At 41.6% G+C, this 17,273-nt stretch overlaps 1 protein-coding gene across 5 annotated transcripts in view; it reads left to right on the top strand.

Annotated features, from left to right (window-relative positions):
• The window catches only part of UBP1 (upstream binding protein 1), a 64,466-nt gene that overhangs the window by 29,018 nt on the left and 18,175 nt on the right, over positions 1-17,273 (top strand). For all 5 annotated transcript variants that reach the window (XM_070359502.1, XM_070359505.1, XM_070359501.1 and 2 more), the window contains exons 3-5: positions 10,764-10,840; positions 14,975-15,080; positions 15,498-15,604. In XM_070359502.1, coding sequence (XP_070215603.1) covers positions 10,764-10,840; positions 14,975-15,080; positions 15,498-15,604 — 290 coding nt within the window. The remainder of the gene's footprint in view (positions 1-10,763; positions 10,841-14,974; positions 15,081-15,497; positions 15,605-17,273) is intronic.

Here is a 17,273-nt window from a genome sequence, read left to right as displayed (position 1 = left end):
GTTTTTATTGACCAATAAAAATAGAGATTTTAAACTGTGTTGGTATTTTCCTGGTTATGCATGGGTAGCTGTCCTTCTCAGCTCTTCGGTAAGGAGAAGGCTTAAACCTCTGACATGAAGTAAAAACCTGTAGTCCCACTGTGGAGCCTCGAGTGGGGAGCTCTCCGTTTGAAGAGTCTACCCGTGGGTTTGGGTGAACTCCGGGAGTTGGTGATGGACAGGGAGGCCTGGAGTGCTGCATGGGGTCGCAAAGAGTCGGACACGACTGAGCGACTGAAGTGAACTGATGCAGTATAGTCTTTGCAACATCTGAGCACCAGATACAACCACAGTTGGATGTTGTTTCCACTTTGGCTCATCCTTTTCATTCTTTCTGTAGCTTTTTCTCCACTCCTCCCCAGTAATATTTCATTTCACACTGTTGTAGATTTTCTTAAGGTTAGCTTTTGTTCTTGTTATAACCTTCTGAATTAGGGCCTTAGAAATAAATGCTTTGAACTTACTCCAGGGGGGTCTGTCACATCTTGGGCTCCATGTTGCCCTGGAGTACATGTCCATCTTAGACTCTATATTCAGAGGTGGGTGGGGATATGAACTTGTAACAGTTACATTTTTTAATTCTGTCAGTGCTCTTGCTTCTCTAAGCTAAGAAGGGAGTAAAGAAAGCTCATTAAAGGTAAATTCAGAAGATGAAGCTAAAAATAAGACTCATAACTCATGGCATATTTTAGTTTGTCTAACTTTATTCTTCATTGGTAGTGGGACCCTTTTTATATTTCTTTTAGAACCTAGACTAATGTAGATCAATGGAACAAACCTAGAAGTTGTGTTATTAAGGTAATTATGGGAAGAGATCAAATAGAAGAAGAAATTGAACCAATAAAATGTGGTATCATTGGCTGTTACTCTCAGTGGGTATTGCCATTGAATGAAATTGTTGGGAGGGATTTCTAAATAGTGAGAGACTCAGGATGAAGCTGAAGGAGGAAAGCAAGGACATACATAGTGTCTATAGTTTCCAAAAGGGAAATCATTTGAAGCATGCTAAGTGTTAGTTTTTTTTTTTTTTTTTTTTTTTTAAATCTGCTTTTGACTTGCTGCTGCTGCTGCTGCTGCTAAGTCTTTTCAGTCATGACTCTGTGTGACCCCATAGACAGCAGCCCACTAGGCACCTCTGTCCCTGGGATTCTCCAGGCAAGAATACTGGAGTCTTGAGAAGAATAAAAATCTATAGTGCTTTAATACAGGAGCAGCAAATTCTGATCTCTGTGGAAACAGGTGGAACTTGATATTGAGCACAGAAGTGTCCTAAGGTTGAGGAGGGCAAGTAATACAGACGAAGATAGGAACATGGAGCTTTCTCACCTTTTCAGCCCTGAGAATTCTGAGATTTTGAAGACCAAGAGGCAACCCTGGTGAGAAAGCTTCACCTCCTGTCTCGCAGGCCGCTTCTCTTTGGCTTGTTGTCCAATTTGTAAGTCAGCTCGACTATCTACATGAATGCCCAGCAGGTCTCTCGGACTCAAATGTGCACGGCCCCATTTGAGTCTTGGTTTTCTCCCACAGATCTGCTCCTTGCGCTCTTCCCCGTGTAGGGAATTCCCTTGCCAAAAACCTGAAGGAGCTCTCAGCTGCTCCCTGTCTCACACCAGAAAACGCGCAGGCTCTACCTTCAGAACCTCCAGCGAGTGACCACTGCTTCTGAAATCATTTCCGCCCCCACTGTCTGCAGATGAGAGTGGCTGTTTCCCTTTAGCTGAGACATCTCAAACTGAGGAATTCATGCTCACCCACTAGGTGAAAAGCCACTTTATTGTGAGTTTAACTTGGATGTCCCTGGTGGAGGTCAAATGTTTGTTGTTTTTTTTTTTGCACATGCCATGCTTCTTGTGAATCTAGTTCTCTGACCAGGAATCTAACCCAGGGCCCCAGCAATGAGCTTGCCAAGTTGAAACCACTGGACCGCCAGGGAATTCCCAGGGGTATGATGTCTTTTAATATGTTTAAGAATTGTTGGCTTTTCCTTCTCTAGTGTGAACCACATGTTCACATGATTTACTCATTTTCTGCTAGGAACGTTGGGCATCTGTTAACAATTTTTTAGGAGTTCTTTTCTTTTTGTGTAAGAGCTAGTCCTCTATGTGTGATGTGAGGTTCGAATATTCCTCCTCTTACTAACCAGAACTGAGTCAAAAGATGCAGTATTTAACTTGTTCTCCATATCTTATGTTCTTATTTCTCCCCCATTTTTACCCACTTGTCTTTTTTTTTTAATTAATTGAATTTTTTTTTGTTGATCTGATAATTAGCACAAACATTTTGTTAATTTTTGTTTTCTAACTTCCTGAGGTTGAGTATAATTTCGGATACATAATGGTGTATCAAAGATTCATTCTTTTTTTTAAATTAAAAGAATTTTAAATTGAAGTATAGTTAACTTAGTGTTGTGTTAATTACTGGTGTATAGCAGAATGATACAGTTATACATTCTTTTTCATTCTTTTCCATTATGATTTATGACAAGATAGATTGAATATAGTTCCCTGTACTATACAGCAAGACCTTGTTGCTTATCCATTCTATATATACTAGTTTGGGCTTCCCATGTAGCTCAATGGTAAAGAACCTGCCTGCCAAGCAGGAGATGCAGGTTCGATCCCTAGGTTCGGAACATCCCCTGGAGAAGGAAATGGCAACCTACTCTAGTATTCTTGCCTGGGAAATTCCACGGACAGAGGAGCCTGGCAGGCTACAGTCCACGGGGTCGCAAAGACACGATGTAGTGTCTAAACAACAGCACAGCAGATACTAGTTCCTGTCTCTGATCCCAAACTTCCAAACCATCCCTCTCCCGCCCTCCTCCCCCTTGGCAGTCACCAGTCTGTTCTCTATGGCCATGACTCTGCTGCTGTTTCATAGCTAGGTTCTCTTGTTTTTTAGATTGCACACATAAGTGACGTCATATGGTACCTGTTCTATTTCTGACTTACTTCACTTAGTATGGTAGCCTCTGTTTGTATCCATGTTGCTGCCAGTGGCGTTATGTGGCTCTTTTGTTTTTTTAACCACTTACTAGTATTCCATTATATATAGACCACGTTTTCTTTATCCATTCATCTGTCAGTGGACATTTAGGTTATTTTCATGTCTTCATTATTATGAATAGTGCTCCTGTGAACATAGGGATGGAGTTATCTTTTTGAATTATAGTTTTGTCTGGATATATCTGCAGGCGTGAGATTGCTGGATCATATGGTAACTCTGGTTTTCTGAGGAAACGCTCTACTGTTTTCCATAGTAGCTGCACCAACTTGGATTCCCACCAGTAGTGTAGGAGGGTTTCCTTTTCTTCACTCCCTCTCCAGCATTTGTTATTTGTAGACTTTTTCATGATGGCATTCTGACTTGTGTGAGGTAGTACCTCATTTTACTTCAGACTTGTGTTTCTTAATAATTAGTGACATTGAGCATCTTTGCATGTTCTGTTGCCCATTGTATTTCTTCTTCGGTTTTAGGTTTTTTTTTCAACTGGGTTATTTTTTTTTTTTATTGTTCAGTGTTATGAACTGTTTGTATGTTTTGGAAATTAAGCCCATTTATTTTTGCAGGTATTTTCTCCCATTCTGTAGGTGGTCTTTTTTTTTTTATGGTTTCCTCCGCTGTGCAAAGGACTTCCTGGTGGCTCAGACAGTAAAGCATCTGTCTACAATGTGGGAGACCTGGGTTCGACCCCTGGGCGGGAAGATCCTCTGGAGAAGGAAATGGCAACTCACTCCAGTACTCTTGCCTGGAAAATCCCATGGATGGAGGAGCCTCTTTGGGGTCGCAAAGAGTCAGTCAGACATGACTGAGCAGCTAAACTTTCTTTTTTTTCTTTTGCTGTGCAAAAGCTTTGATAAGATATCATTTGTGTATTTTTTCTATTGTCTTTGGAGATTAAGAATATATTTGGTATGATCTATGTTGGAGAAGACTCTGACTCCTTGGAAGGAAAGTTATGACCAACCTAGATAGTATATTCGGAGAAGGCAATGGCACCCCACTCCAGTAGTCTTGCCTGGAAAATCCCATGGACGGAAGAGCCTGGTAGGCTGCAGTCCATGGGGTCGCTAAGAGTCGGACACAACTGACCGACTTCACTTTCACTTTTCACTTTCATGCATTGGAGAAGAAAATGGCAACCCACTCCAGTGTTCTTGCCTGGAGAATCCCAGGGACAGGGGAGCCTGGTGGGCTGCCGTCTATGGGGTTGCACAGAGTCGGACACAACTGAAGCGACCTAGTAGCAGCAGCATCAGATAGCATATTCAAAAGCAGAGACATTACTTTGCCAACAAAGGTCCATCTAGTCAAGGCTATGGTTTTTCCTGTGGTCATGTATGGATGTGAGAGTTGGACTGTGAAGAAAGCTGAGCGCTGAAGCATGGATGCTTTTGAACTGTGGTGTTGGAGAAGACTCCTGAGAGTCCCTTGGACTGCAAGGAGATCCAACCAGTCCATTCTGAAGGAGATCAGTCCTGGATGTTCATTGGAAGGACTGATGCTGAAGCTGAAACTCCAGTACTTTGGCCACCTCATGCGAAGAGTTGACTCATTGGAAAAGACTCTGATTCTGGGAGGGATTGGGGGCAGGAGGAGAAGGGGACAACAGAGGATGAGATGGCTGGATGGCATCACCGACTCGATGTACGTGAGTCTGAGTGAACTCCGGGAGTTGGTGATGGACAGGGAGGCCTGGCGTGCTGCGATACATGGGGTCCCAAAGAGTCAGACATGACTGAGTGACTGAACTGAACTGATGTCAGAGAATGTCTTGTCTGTTCTCATCTGCCTTGAGAGACTAAGAATATATTTGGTATGATCTATATCAGAGAATGTCTTGTCTGTGTTCTCATCCAGGAGTGTTCAGGTGTCATGTCTTAAGCTTACATCTTTAAGCCATTTTGAGTTTATTTTTGTGCATGGTGGTATGGTATGAATTCTAACTTCATTGATTTACATGTAACTGTCCACTTTCCCAACACAACTCGCTGAAGAGACTTTTCCGCTTGTTATAATCTTCCTCCTTTGCTGACAGCTGACTGCAGGTGTGTGGGTCTAGTTCTGGGCTCTCTCTGTTTCTTTGATCCGTGTGTGTGTTTGTGGCAGTGCTGTTCTATGCTGTTTATTGTCTAATGTCTGGAAGAGTTGTGCCTCCTGTTTTGTTTTGTCTTTTTTGTCCTTCAGGATTGCTTTGGCAATTCTGGGTCTTCATAGTTTTGTATACATTTTTTAATTATTTGTTCTAGTTCTGTAGAAAATGTCATAGGTAATTTGATAAGAATTGCATTAAACCTGTAGACTGCTTTGGGTAGTATGGCCATTTTAACAGTATTAATTCTTCCAATCAAGAACATGGGTAGCTTCCATTTCTTTGAATCTTCTTTAATTTCCTGTATTAATGTTTTATCGTTCTCAGCACATAAGTCTTTCATCTCCTTGGTCAGATTTTTTCCTAGGTATTTTGCTGTTGTGATTTTAAAGGGTACTTTTTTTTTTTTACTTTTTTTTTGTTTTTGATATTTCATTGTTAGTGTAAAGAAGTGCAACCAGTTTCTGAAAGTTAATCTTGTATTCTGCTACTTTGAGGGCAGGATATCACTTATCAGATCTAGTAGATTTTGTGTGGAATCCTTAGGATTTTCAGTATCATGTCATCTGTGTATAGGGACAATGTTACCTCTTCCCATCCAGTTTGGTTACCTTCTATTTCTTTTTTCTTTTCTGATTGCTGTGTCAGGGAATTCCAATTCTGAGTTGAATAGAAGTGGTGACAGTGGGCATCCTTGTCTTGTTCCAGTTTTTAGCAGGAATGTTTTCTGCTTTTCACTGTTGAATTATTATATTGGCTGTGGGTTTGTAATAAATGGCTTTTATTATGTTGAGATATGTTCTGTGTATACCCATTTTGGTATACATTTGGGTGTTGAATTTTGTCAGATGGCTTTTCTGCATCTATTGAGACGACCATGTGGGTTTTGACTTTTCTTTTTTAATGTGGTACATGACATTGACTGATTTGCATATATTGAACTATCCTTGTGAGCTTGGGATGAATCCCGCTTGATTGTGGTATATGATCTGTTTTATGTGTTGTTAGATTCGATTTGCTAATACTTTGTTGAGAATTTTTACATCTGTATTCATCTAAAGATATTGGCCTGTAGCTTTCTTTTTTCATGGTATCTTTGGTTTTGGTATCAGGTTGATGGTGGCTTCATAGAATGTCCTTGAGAGTGTTCCCTCCTCTTCAGTCTTTTGGAAGAGTTTGAGAAGGGTTAGTATAGGTTCTTTGTATGTTCAGTAAGATTCGCCTGTGAAGACATCTGGTCCTGGACTTTGGTTTGTAGAAGGCTCGGCGTGGGGGGTCGGGGGATGCCGTGCCTAGTCTTCCGCAGTTCTGTGGCTTGCGGGCACTCTTTGTGGCGGCCTTAGGATCTCTCGTTGTAGCCTGCTGGGTCGCTAGTTACAGTCTGCTGGATCTTCGGTTGTGGCATCTGGGATCTGGTTCCTTGACCAAGGGAACCTGCTGCATCGGGAGTGTGAAGTCTTAGCCACTGGGCCACCGGGGAAGTTCCTGTGGGGAGATGTTTTGTGTGTCTGTTTGTGTGTGCTTTTTAGTCTCTGTTTCCTCTATGATAATTACTGTTTACTTCCTTCTGATGACTTAGGTTTTATTTGTTCTCCTTTTTCTAATTCTTTTAAGTTGTAAGTTAGGTTGTTTGAGTGTTTTTTTTTCTTGAGGAGGGCCTGTATCTCTATGAACTTCTTTCTAAGAACTCCTTTTGCTGCGTCCTGTGGATTTTGTATGGTTGTGTTTTCATTTTCATTTGCCTCAAGGTATTTTAAAATTTCCCCTTTGATTTCATCCTTGAAATCTGTTAGGTTTTTTGGTTTTAAATTTTTACTGGAGTATAATTGCTTTACAATGTTGACCCGTAAATTTTTTAGTAGAATGTTTAGTCTCCTTTAATTGTTTGTGTTTTGCTTTTTTTTTCTCCCCACTGTGGTTTATTTCTAGTTTCACGGTAATGTGGTAAGAAAAGATCCTTGAGACCTTAAATTTGTTGAGGCTTGTTTTGTGCCCTTGTGTGGGATCAGTCCTAGAGAATATTCCATGTGCACTGGAAAAGAATGTGTATTCTGGTTTTATGTGTGTGTGGGTAGATGAAATGTCCTAAAAATATCAATTAAGTCTCCTGTTGTGTTGTATCATTTAAGATCTCCGTTGCCTTACTGGTTCTCTGTCTTGAAGTCTTTAGCTATTACACTCTTGTCAGCTTTTCCCGTTGTGTCTGTTAGTCTATGTATCTGGGTCTCCTTTATCAGGTGCGTATACGTTGCCAAGTGTAAAATCTTCCTGTGGTTCTTGTGTCACTGTCTAGTGTCCTTTGTCTTTAAAGTCTGTTTTCTCTGTTAAGGGTATTGCAGCCCCCTCTTCCTTGTCTTCTCTGTCTGCACGAAGTAGCTTTTTCCATCCTCTCGTTGTCTGTGTGTGTCCTTTGCCCTAAAGTGGGTCTCTTACAGCCAGTGTAGTTGAGCCTCTGTTTTCTTTTTTTAAATCCAGCCTGCAGCTCTGCATCTTTTAATCCATTGACATTTAAGGTAATTATTGATAACTATGTATGTATTGCCACTTTAAACCTATTTTCCCATTGATTTTATATTTTTTCTTTTTCCTTTGTTTTTCCTTTTGTGGTTTCATGATTTTCTCTTGTATTACACTTATGTTCTCTTCTTTTTGTTTTTTTATGAAACTGTTTTGTTTTTGATTTGTGCTTACTCTGTTTTTCAAGAATATCAACGGCTTCCTTTATCTCCTTTCCCTAGACTGTTAGTCATATGGGCTCAAAAGATACTCTAGGGGGAAAAGTCTGCATTCTCTTACTCCCTCCCCACCCCTATTTTATGATTTTGATGTCTTTTTTTAATATCTTCACCACTTCCCTGGTGGCTCAGTTGGTAAAGAATCCGCTTGCAATGCAGGAGACCCAGGTTCAATCCCTGGGTCAGGGAGATCCCCTGGAGAAGGAGATGGCAACCCACTCCAGTATTCTTGCCTGGAGAATTCCATGGACAGAGGAGCTACAGTCCATAGGGTCACAAAGAGTTGGACACAACTGAGCGACTTTCACTTTGTATCTTGATGTTTATCGTTTCACTGTTCATTATGGTTATCATCACTTTCACAGGAATTTGTCTTTTTTTTTTTAAATGTGTGTGCTAGCTTATTTAAGTGATTTATTTTCTAATTGTGGATTTTTCTCTTTTCTATAGATTCTTCTTTACTACTATGTAGGGAAGACTTTTCAATATTTTCTTTAAAATAGGCTAAGTATTGCTGTATTCTTTTGGTTTTTACTTGTCTGAGGAATTCTTCATCTCTCCTGTTCTGAATGATGCTCTTGGGTAGAGCATGTCCTAGGTCGCAGATTTTTCCCTTTCAGGACTTTGAATATATCCCTTGTGGCCTGCAGCATTTCTGTATAGAAATCAGTTTGTGGTCTTACAGGAGTTCCCTTGTAATGAACTCTGTCTTTCTCTTGCTGCCTTTGGAGTCCCCTTTTAACTTTTGCCATTTTTATTATGTCATGGTGTAGGTCTCTTTGGGTTCATCTTATTTGGGACCCTCCATGCTTCCTGTATCTGGATATCTGTTTCCTTCTTTAGGTTTGGGAAGTTTTCAGCCATAATTTCTTCAAATACATTTTCAGTCCCTTTTTCTCTTTCCTTTCTTTCTGGAACCCCTGTTATCTGTAGATTGGCATGCTTTAGATTATCCCATAGGTAGGTCTCTTACACTGCTTTCATTTTGTTTTTTAATTTGGCTTTCTAGTTGCTCTTCTGATGGGATAATTTCCATTATTCTACCTTCCAGATCACTTATTCTTTCTTCTGCATTATTCATTCTGGTATTCATTGCCTTTACTTCAGCTTTCAGGAAATGAATTTTCTAATTTTTCTTGGCCCCTCTTTATAGTTTCTAGTTCCTTTTTATAATAATCTGCATTTCTATCAATAGCCTTTCATAATTCCTTCAATATTTTCATTACCTCCTTTTTGAGCTCAGTGTCTATTAGATCAAAGAGGTCTGCTTCATTGTTTATTCTTTCAGGGAAATTCTCTTGGTCTTTTAACTAGGAGTGGTTCCTCTTCTTCTCCATTTTACTTATATTCTCTTACTCTGTGAGTTTAGGGGAAAAAAAACAATTATCTACTGTGGTTTGGGAGGGCTGTTTATATGTGGGGATGTCCCTGTGTTGCTTGCGTGGGTTTATTTAGTACGAGGGCTGTTTTTAATACGGGTGCCTGTCGCCTCTCTACTCTGTGTGCTGGACACCCCTCCCTTGATAGAGGATGTGCAGATGCCGAAACTGCGGTCTGGTCCTGGGGCCCTCGGCAGCGGCATGGTTCAGGCGCGTCCCGGGGGCACGTGTGCAGTGGAGGCAGCTCCCCAGCACTCCTGGATATTCATCTGCCTTTTTAAAAGATCAGTTCAGATCCATTGTTTAGGGTGCTACATATTTAACTGTAAAGGAAAAAAATCTCTCTTGCAATACAGTTATTTTTTTAGTTTAATCTCTCGGTGTGTTGAATTAATGTAAGGACTGTTCTTTAGTGGTACACATGGCAGTTATTTTCCTTTACCAGCCCTGGAGTGATTTGGTTGTATTTTGGTAACTTATATTTTGACCGTATGATCTTACACCCTTTGTATGTTTTTTTGTAAGCCCAGTGTAGTGTGGGTAGGATATTGGTAGTTTCATCATAAAGAGCCTTAACTTCATATGGACTAGAAGCCCTCTTTAATTACTCCTAATTTTCTACATATCAAATTATGCTGTCACTTTTATTATTTAATGATAGTTAATCCAGAAATCTTTTTTAGTAAATCTGGAGCATATTACTTGACTTTTGGCAGCAGCTTATTTTCCTAATTAAATAGATTGGTATGTGAGAATCTACTTGTGTTTTTTTATGGCCCAAAATTGAGCAGTGACAAAATGGAAGTTGGATTTACCTGACACAAGGAAGAAGGCTCCAGGATTAAAATTTGACCCTAGCTCATACAAAAGCTGTCCACAGATGTTGCTAGTATCATTATTTATAACAGCCCAAAAGTGGGAACAGCCCAGATGCCTGTCAGCTCTTGAATGAATCAACGGAATGTGGTGTGTGTGTTCAGTTGAATAATTTGGCCATAAATAGGAAAGACTGACACGTAAGTGAAAAAGCCAGTCACAGAAGGCCGCACGTGTAAATCCCAAGAGGCAAAAGGTAGATTGATGAGTGACTGCGAGGGGCTGGGGGTGGGAGGGCTCACGGGTATGTTTTCTTTCTGGTGATGAAGGTGCTCTAAAGTTAATAGCAGTGATGGCTGCACAAGTCTGCATATACTAAAAAACAATTGCACACTTTAAAAGGGTGAATTTTATGGTATGTAAGATATACCTCAGTAAAGCTGTTAAGAAAAATTGGTTTCAGATCATGTGTGTATGTGTAACGAAACTGTAGTGTGAGAGGAAAGTGAAGTGACCAAGGAACTCGTCAGTCTTCTGTGAGTGGAAGGAGGGAAGGATGTGACTTGCAGGAAAGAGAAAGATCAACCCAAGTTGCTTCTCTAAGAAATTAACACTGGTTAATTGTGTGTTTGAGAGAGAGCTGAATACACAGGGTTAGATTCTTTATATGGCTTGTTTTTGATACCCAGTTTTTACATGTAGGTCAGTCTTACGAAATTCGAATGCTGGATAATCGGAAAATGGGAGATGTGCCTGAGATCACTGGAAAACTGGTAAAGGTAAGGACCTCCATTGACATTCTGAAAAGATGCTGAAACGACTCAAAACAATAGCAGTTTTGCTGCAAGAGTTTCGTTTTTGTTGCAGGAGTTATTAACAAATTATTTAATGTCACTTTAAGGAAGTAATGGGTTTATTAAAACTTAACTTTTTGAGCTATATTTGGTTTACTTCTCTGTAAAATAGGAATTATAGCAGTTACTGAGTGAAGTAAATATTGAGGCCCTCTGGAAACAAGGTGCCAGAGAACAGTTAGCTGTAGCTGAGCAAGGGTGAAAACTCAGTAACTGAAATGACAAAAACTTCATTTCTCTTTAAAAGGTGCCTTAGGGAGAAGTTACTGAGGGAGCAGGTGTGAGTGTTACTGTGATACTTCTAAAGATCCTTTTATTTTACGTCTTAAAATTTCTCTTAAGTAAAATTCTATTTCTTCACCCAACTGGAGTATCTGAAGAGTCATTCATTCCAGGCCAAACCCAGTCCTTGTAGGATTTTCAGACCCACCCTGGCTCCTGCAGTATCATGGATGGTGGATCCTTCTTGTCTTCACTTGTCCCTCACCACACAATGTAACATCAGAACTCTAGAGCGTTTCAGGGCAAGGGTTATGGAAGAAGCTTCAGTGGGAAGAGGGAAAACTTCAGTGGGGCTGTGTTAGTGAGAGAGAAGCAGGACTTCTCTCGGTGCTTCCGTCTTCCTCCAGGGAGGCCCGCTGGGCCCTCAGTGCGGAGAGGCACTCGGTTGGAGAGGCCCGTCCCTTTTCAGAAGCTGAGCGTGGGGAGGGCACGGCAGCACTGATGCTGAGAAACCTAGCGTCCCGAAAGCAGCTGTCCAGCACTGCGGGCCTGAGAGCCTTTGAACGTTTAGGGGCACAAAGCTCCCAATGCTAGGAGAGCTGCTCCCCGCTGGAGCACCGTCTTGCCAACCTGGAGTAAGCGCCCAGGTCTCTCCTGACTCCTAGGACTCCCAGCATGCTTGGAATGGAAGGAGAGGGGAGACTTACCTGTTCTCACATGTGCTGTTTACATGTGGACTCTGTCATGTCTGTGCTGCATCAGTGAGTTTGGTCGTTTCCCTAGAGGGTGAGTCAGATGACTGTATTTTTTTAATCATTTGTTGTTGTCCAGCTCTTTGTGACCAGCATGCCTGGCTTCCCTGTTCTTCACTATCTCCTGGAGTTTGCTCAAACTCATGTCCATTGTGTCAATGATGCTATCTAACCATCTCATCCTCTGTTGACCCCTTCTCCTCCTGCCCTCAATCTTTCCCAGCATCAGGGTTTTTTCTAATGAGTCAGCTGTTCACATCAGGTGGCCAGAGTATTAGAGTTTCAGCTTCAGCATCAGTCTTTCCAGTGGATATTCAGGGTTGATTTTCTTTAGGATTGACTGGTTTGATCTCCCTGCTGTCCAAGGGACTCTCAAGAGTCTTCTCCAGCACCACAGTTCACACTCAGCCTTCTTCTTGGTCCAATTCTCACATCCATACATGACTACTGGAAAAATTATAGCTTTGACTTTACGGACTTATGTCAAAAAGTGCTATCTCTGCCTTCTAATACACTGTTGGGTTTGTCATAGTTTTCCTTCCAAGGAGCAAGCATCTTTTAATTTCATGGCTGCAGTCGCCCCTGGAAGTGATTTTGGAGCCCAAGAAAATAAAATCTGTCACTGCTTCCACTTTTTCCCCATCTATTTGCCTTGAAATAATGGGACCAGATGCCATGATCTTAGTTTTTTTTAACGTTAAGCTTCAGGCCAGCTTTGTAAAAATTCCCTCATTTTGCTTTCTCACCTGCGGTAAACACTGATCAGATTCACCTTTTTACAAAGGTGTCAGCATTGTTCCCAGTAAGCAAGCCCCATTGGATTGGTTATACTCTGCTGGACTATAGACAGATAGTGTCACCATAGTCTCTATAGTGACAAATAGAGTTTGGTCAGGGAGACTCACAGCTATCGTTTTCCAGAGTCCAGGAGGCTTATCATCAGTGTTGATTCTCTCAGCATGACCTGGTTCCAGCTCATCATTGTCAGACAAGTATTGGGCATCCTGGCAAACCTTTGCCAAATTGTACCACACCTGGTTAATATTCAGCCTAGTAATATGTTACTTCAGGGATGATGTGGGTGAACTCTGTTGTCATTGTGACAGTCACAGGGTTACTTTTTAAACGGTCTTAAATTAGTTTGATCAACCACTTGAGAAACCGCATGTCTGATTCCTGGTGGATGTGAATACAGCCAGTCATGTCACGAGAGCTTGTCTGGGATTCAGAGTTGCAGTTAGCTGCTGCCAGAGCCTTCAGGATGAATTTCTTTTTCTTGGTTTTCTGGCTGCGTCACATGGCGTCTTGGTTCCCCAACTAGGAATCACACCTGTGCCTCCTGCATTGGAAGCGTGGAGTCTTAAACACTGGACCACCAGGAAAGTCCTCAGGATGAATTTCTTAAAAGACAACATCCTTTTTCAGCTAGAAGAGCCGTTAGAATACTCTGCAGCCATCTAGAGTTGAATTTCCTGCCCCCATGATCTTTGACTCACTCTTGAAGGAAAGTTTTAGGGATCAAATGTTGCTGAGCAAAGGTGCTTGGGAACTTCTTGATGTGCTGAAAATATTGAGCATGCTCTCTCTGCTTGTTCTGTTTCTGTCTTACTGTTAGGGCTCCTTTATCTGTGGCTCATTCTCTAGGTGCATTGTCTCCTTTTAGCCAGAACTTCGGGTGGCTCAGATGGTAGAGTCTGCCTGCAGTGCGGGAGACCCAGGTTCCATCCCTGGGTTAGAAAGATCCTGTGGAAAAGGAAATGGCAACCCACTCCAGTATTCTTGCCTGGAAGATCCCATAGACGGAGGAGCCTGGCAGGCTCAAGTTCATGGGGTTGCAAAGAGTCGGATGCAACTTCACTTTCCAGAGAACAACTGTTCCCCTTTCCAATCTCATTTAAGAGGTTTTCTTTATATCCTATCATTTCCTAAGTGTGGTCCTCCCTTCATGTTCCTCACTGTGCTACTTAGTCTGACCTAGAAAGGGGTTTAGTACAGCACTATAAACTAGTATATTCTCAAACTATTTTTATCTGAATTCATGGATTTGATCTGGTTCTTACTAAATACGAGAGAATCAAAATCATGACATATTCTGTGCTGCGCTTGTAAATGGTTCTTTTCAAAGTACGTATCAGCTTTGGTTTGGACAGCATGTGGTGTTGGGGGAGGCAGGGGCACTGATGGTAATATTTCTGTGTATGGCTCACAAGCTATTTCCTGTTCCATCCAGCAGGGAGTCTACTGGAAATAAGATCATCTTACTCCATCATAGTCTGAGAAGCAGTTACTTATAAATGTGTCAGGAACACTAATTAGTGCAAATATGGTATCTGCATCCATTTTGATGACCTGTTAGCCTGTCCCTGAAACAAAATAATAGTTGGCAGCCCAGACCTGTGGCAGGTGAGGGAGGGATAGGTGGAGAGCAGAGAGTGGCCTAGTTTGTGGGGTAGAGTTAAAGCCTTCCATCGGAACGAACTTGAGTGTTTGGATGACGTTTACCCGTGTTCTTTCCTGTTTTGTTTCCCTTGCTTACCTCAGATAACTTACTTGCAGTTTAAATTAATTTTGTACATAGGTTCTCTGCGGGGGCGGGTGGCAGTTCCCCACCCTCACCCCGTGCTCTTGACACTTTGGGGCGGTTGCTATGCAGCGTGCTGGGGGGTGGTTCTTAATTCCCTGCCCACCGATCAAACCCAGGCACCCTGCATTGGAAACATAGAGCCCAAACCACGGGAGAGCCAGGGTCGTCCCTAATGTTTTCTTTATAGAGATATAACTCTTCCTAATTTCTTATGGACACAGACCTTAATTTTGAATTATAATATCAAATGTTTTAATAAAAATTTTACCTAAGAAACCATTTTATTCTTGTTATTTGAGTTAGAATTCTTTGCACCAAGTATCATTAATTGTACCTATAACTTAGGTATCCAAGAACAAGACAGCTCACTTGCAAAATGTGTAAATTAGAGTTTGCTTTTGTATGCTTTTCTGTTATAGGTTAATGTATAAGAAGTGAATACACTTGTGCTCTTTAGCTGGGACAGTTTGAAAGTGTTCATTTCCCCCTCTTATTCCGTAGAGCATCATAAGAGTTGTATTCCATGACCGACGACTCCAATATACAGAGCATCAGCAACTTGAAGGTTGGAAGTGGAATCGCCCCGGAGACAGACTCCTCGACTTAGGTACAGGTGGCGTCAGAAGAGCCCATGTTGATACGCTAGCCCCACACCATGTGTGATGAGTGGGGAACGGTTTGATGTCAGCAGATCCTGTGTGACTTGAGTTGTTTTATAGTTAAAAATGAAGTTGGGGTTTGTGTGTGTGTGTGCTTAGTGAAACTGAGCCAGAAATTTTACGAGTTTGAAATCATTTAGATCATTGTTGATTGGCATCAGTCCCTCATTTTCTTAATAAAATGAAATAGAAACAAACCATGGTGGGAGAAAGTACGATGCGGAGTAAGTGGGCTTTGAGGCTGAAGTGATTGACCACGCAGAACATTTAAGGAAAAAGGACGGAATAGTTTCATTAGCACATAATCATCTTAGTTGTAACCTTTTAATTGGTTTGTTCCTATGTCACTTCTTTTTAAAATGCAGATATTCCAATGTCCGTGGGAATAATTGACACAAGGACAAATCCAAGCCAGTTGAATGCAGTTGAATTTCTGTGGGATCCTGCAAAACGCACATCTGCTTTCATTCAGGTTTGGAGTTTCCCATTATTACAAGCTCACCAGCCTCTGTTCAGAAGGCCGTGGGTGAGACTGAATTCTTGGTGCAGGATCTTATTTTCCTTAAATGCTTATTTGTAAACTGTCTTGTAATGTCTTTTGTATATACAAACATACACTGTTAAATTGGAGTTAATGTACTAAGTTCAACATGTATAGACATTAACACATAGAGACCATCTGATGTGTAAAGCATTATTTAAATACTACGTTTATCACTGGTAGTAACAATAATCAAAACTTCTTGTCAGAATGTATTTGTCTGGAACAAAACCTATTTTTAAAGGAGATGATTGAAAATGGCACCCCACTCCAGTACTCTTCCCTGGAAAATCCCATGGACAGAGGAGCCTGGTAGGCTGCAGTCCATGGGGTCGCTAAGAGTCGGACACTACTGAGCGACTTCACTTTCACTTTTCACTTTCATGCATTGGAGAAGGAAATGGCAGCCCACTCCAGTGTTCTTGCCTGGAGCATCCCAGGGACGGGGGAGCCTGGTGGGCTGCCGTCTGTGGGGTCACACAGAGTCGGACACGACTGAAGTGACTTAGCATAGCATACTATAAAACGGAAAAGGCGATGGCACCCCACTCCAGTACTCTTGCCTGGAAAATCCCATGGACGGAGGAGCCTGGTAGGCTGCAGTCCATGGGGTTGCTCAGAGTCGGACAGGACTGAGCGACTTCACTTTCACTTTTCACCTTCATGCATTGGAGAAGGAAATGGCAACCCACTCCAGTGTTCTTGCCTGGAGAATCCCAGGGACGGGGGAGCCTGGTGGGCTGCTGTCTATGGGGTCACACAGAGTCGGACACGACTGAAGTGACTTAGCAGTACACTATAAAAAGTATAGTCTAGCTTTGTTTAAAAATATTTTAACACTGAAAATTTCAAACCCCATAAAAATAAGAGAAGATAATGAATTGTCTGTGTGCCCTTCTCCTGGCTTCTACAGATACTATAATTTCCCCTTTTGTTTCTTGGTGGAATACTGTAAAGCAACCCTCGGGCATTTCATTTGACTTGTGAATGCTCAGTTTGTATCTCCTAAGATATTAGTTTTTGAAAAAACAAATATATAGTATCATTATATGTAAAATAAAATCAACAGTAATTCTAATATTCAGTATATTCAAATTTGTCAGTGGTGGAATTAAAATTTGCTGAGTAGGTGATCTTTATATAGAAAAGGAAGATTGCTTTTAATTGCTAACCAGCCTAAGTAGACTCTGGTTTGTGTGAACTTTAGAGAATCTTTAGTATTTTGCATTTTTGGGTCCTCCAAGCAGTGTCCCCCATCAGCTAATAGTCAGTAGGGCTGTGTTACTTGTTACTGTCTCATATTGTTCATCTGACAGGGTATCTGATTATGTGGTGAAAGAGGGATGTATGAACTGGCTATATATCTCAGTGTTAGTGTAGAAATCAGTTTAACCTTGAGTTCTTCGAAGAGGAGACGTGTCGCCGTCAGAAATTACTAAAGTCTTGTTACTAACACTGTGCAGTACCCTGGAGCGTCCCCGAGGTGGCACAGGAAGAGGGGGCAGAAGTGGTGGGAAATGCGTCCACCCTCAGGAGCCTCAGATGGATGCCCGTGGAGCTAGGGATGAGCCTTGTGGACTGTGAAAGTCCCAGGCAAAGT

This window comes from Bos mutus, chromosome 22 (genome assembly GCF_027580195.1).
Source record: "Bos mutus isolate GX-2022 chromosome 22, NWIPB_WYAK_1.1, whole genome shotgun sequence".
NCBI classification, from domain to species: Eukaryota; Metazoa; Chordata; class Mammalia; order Artiodactyla; family Bovidae; genus Bos; species Bos mutus.
Note: the sequence above shows the minus strand (reverse complement) of the source record. Positions and strands in the feature narration are given on the sequence as shown.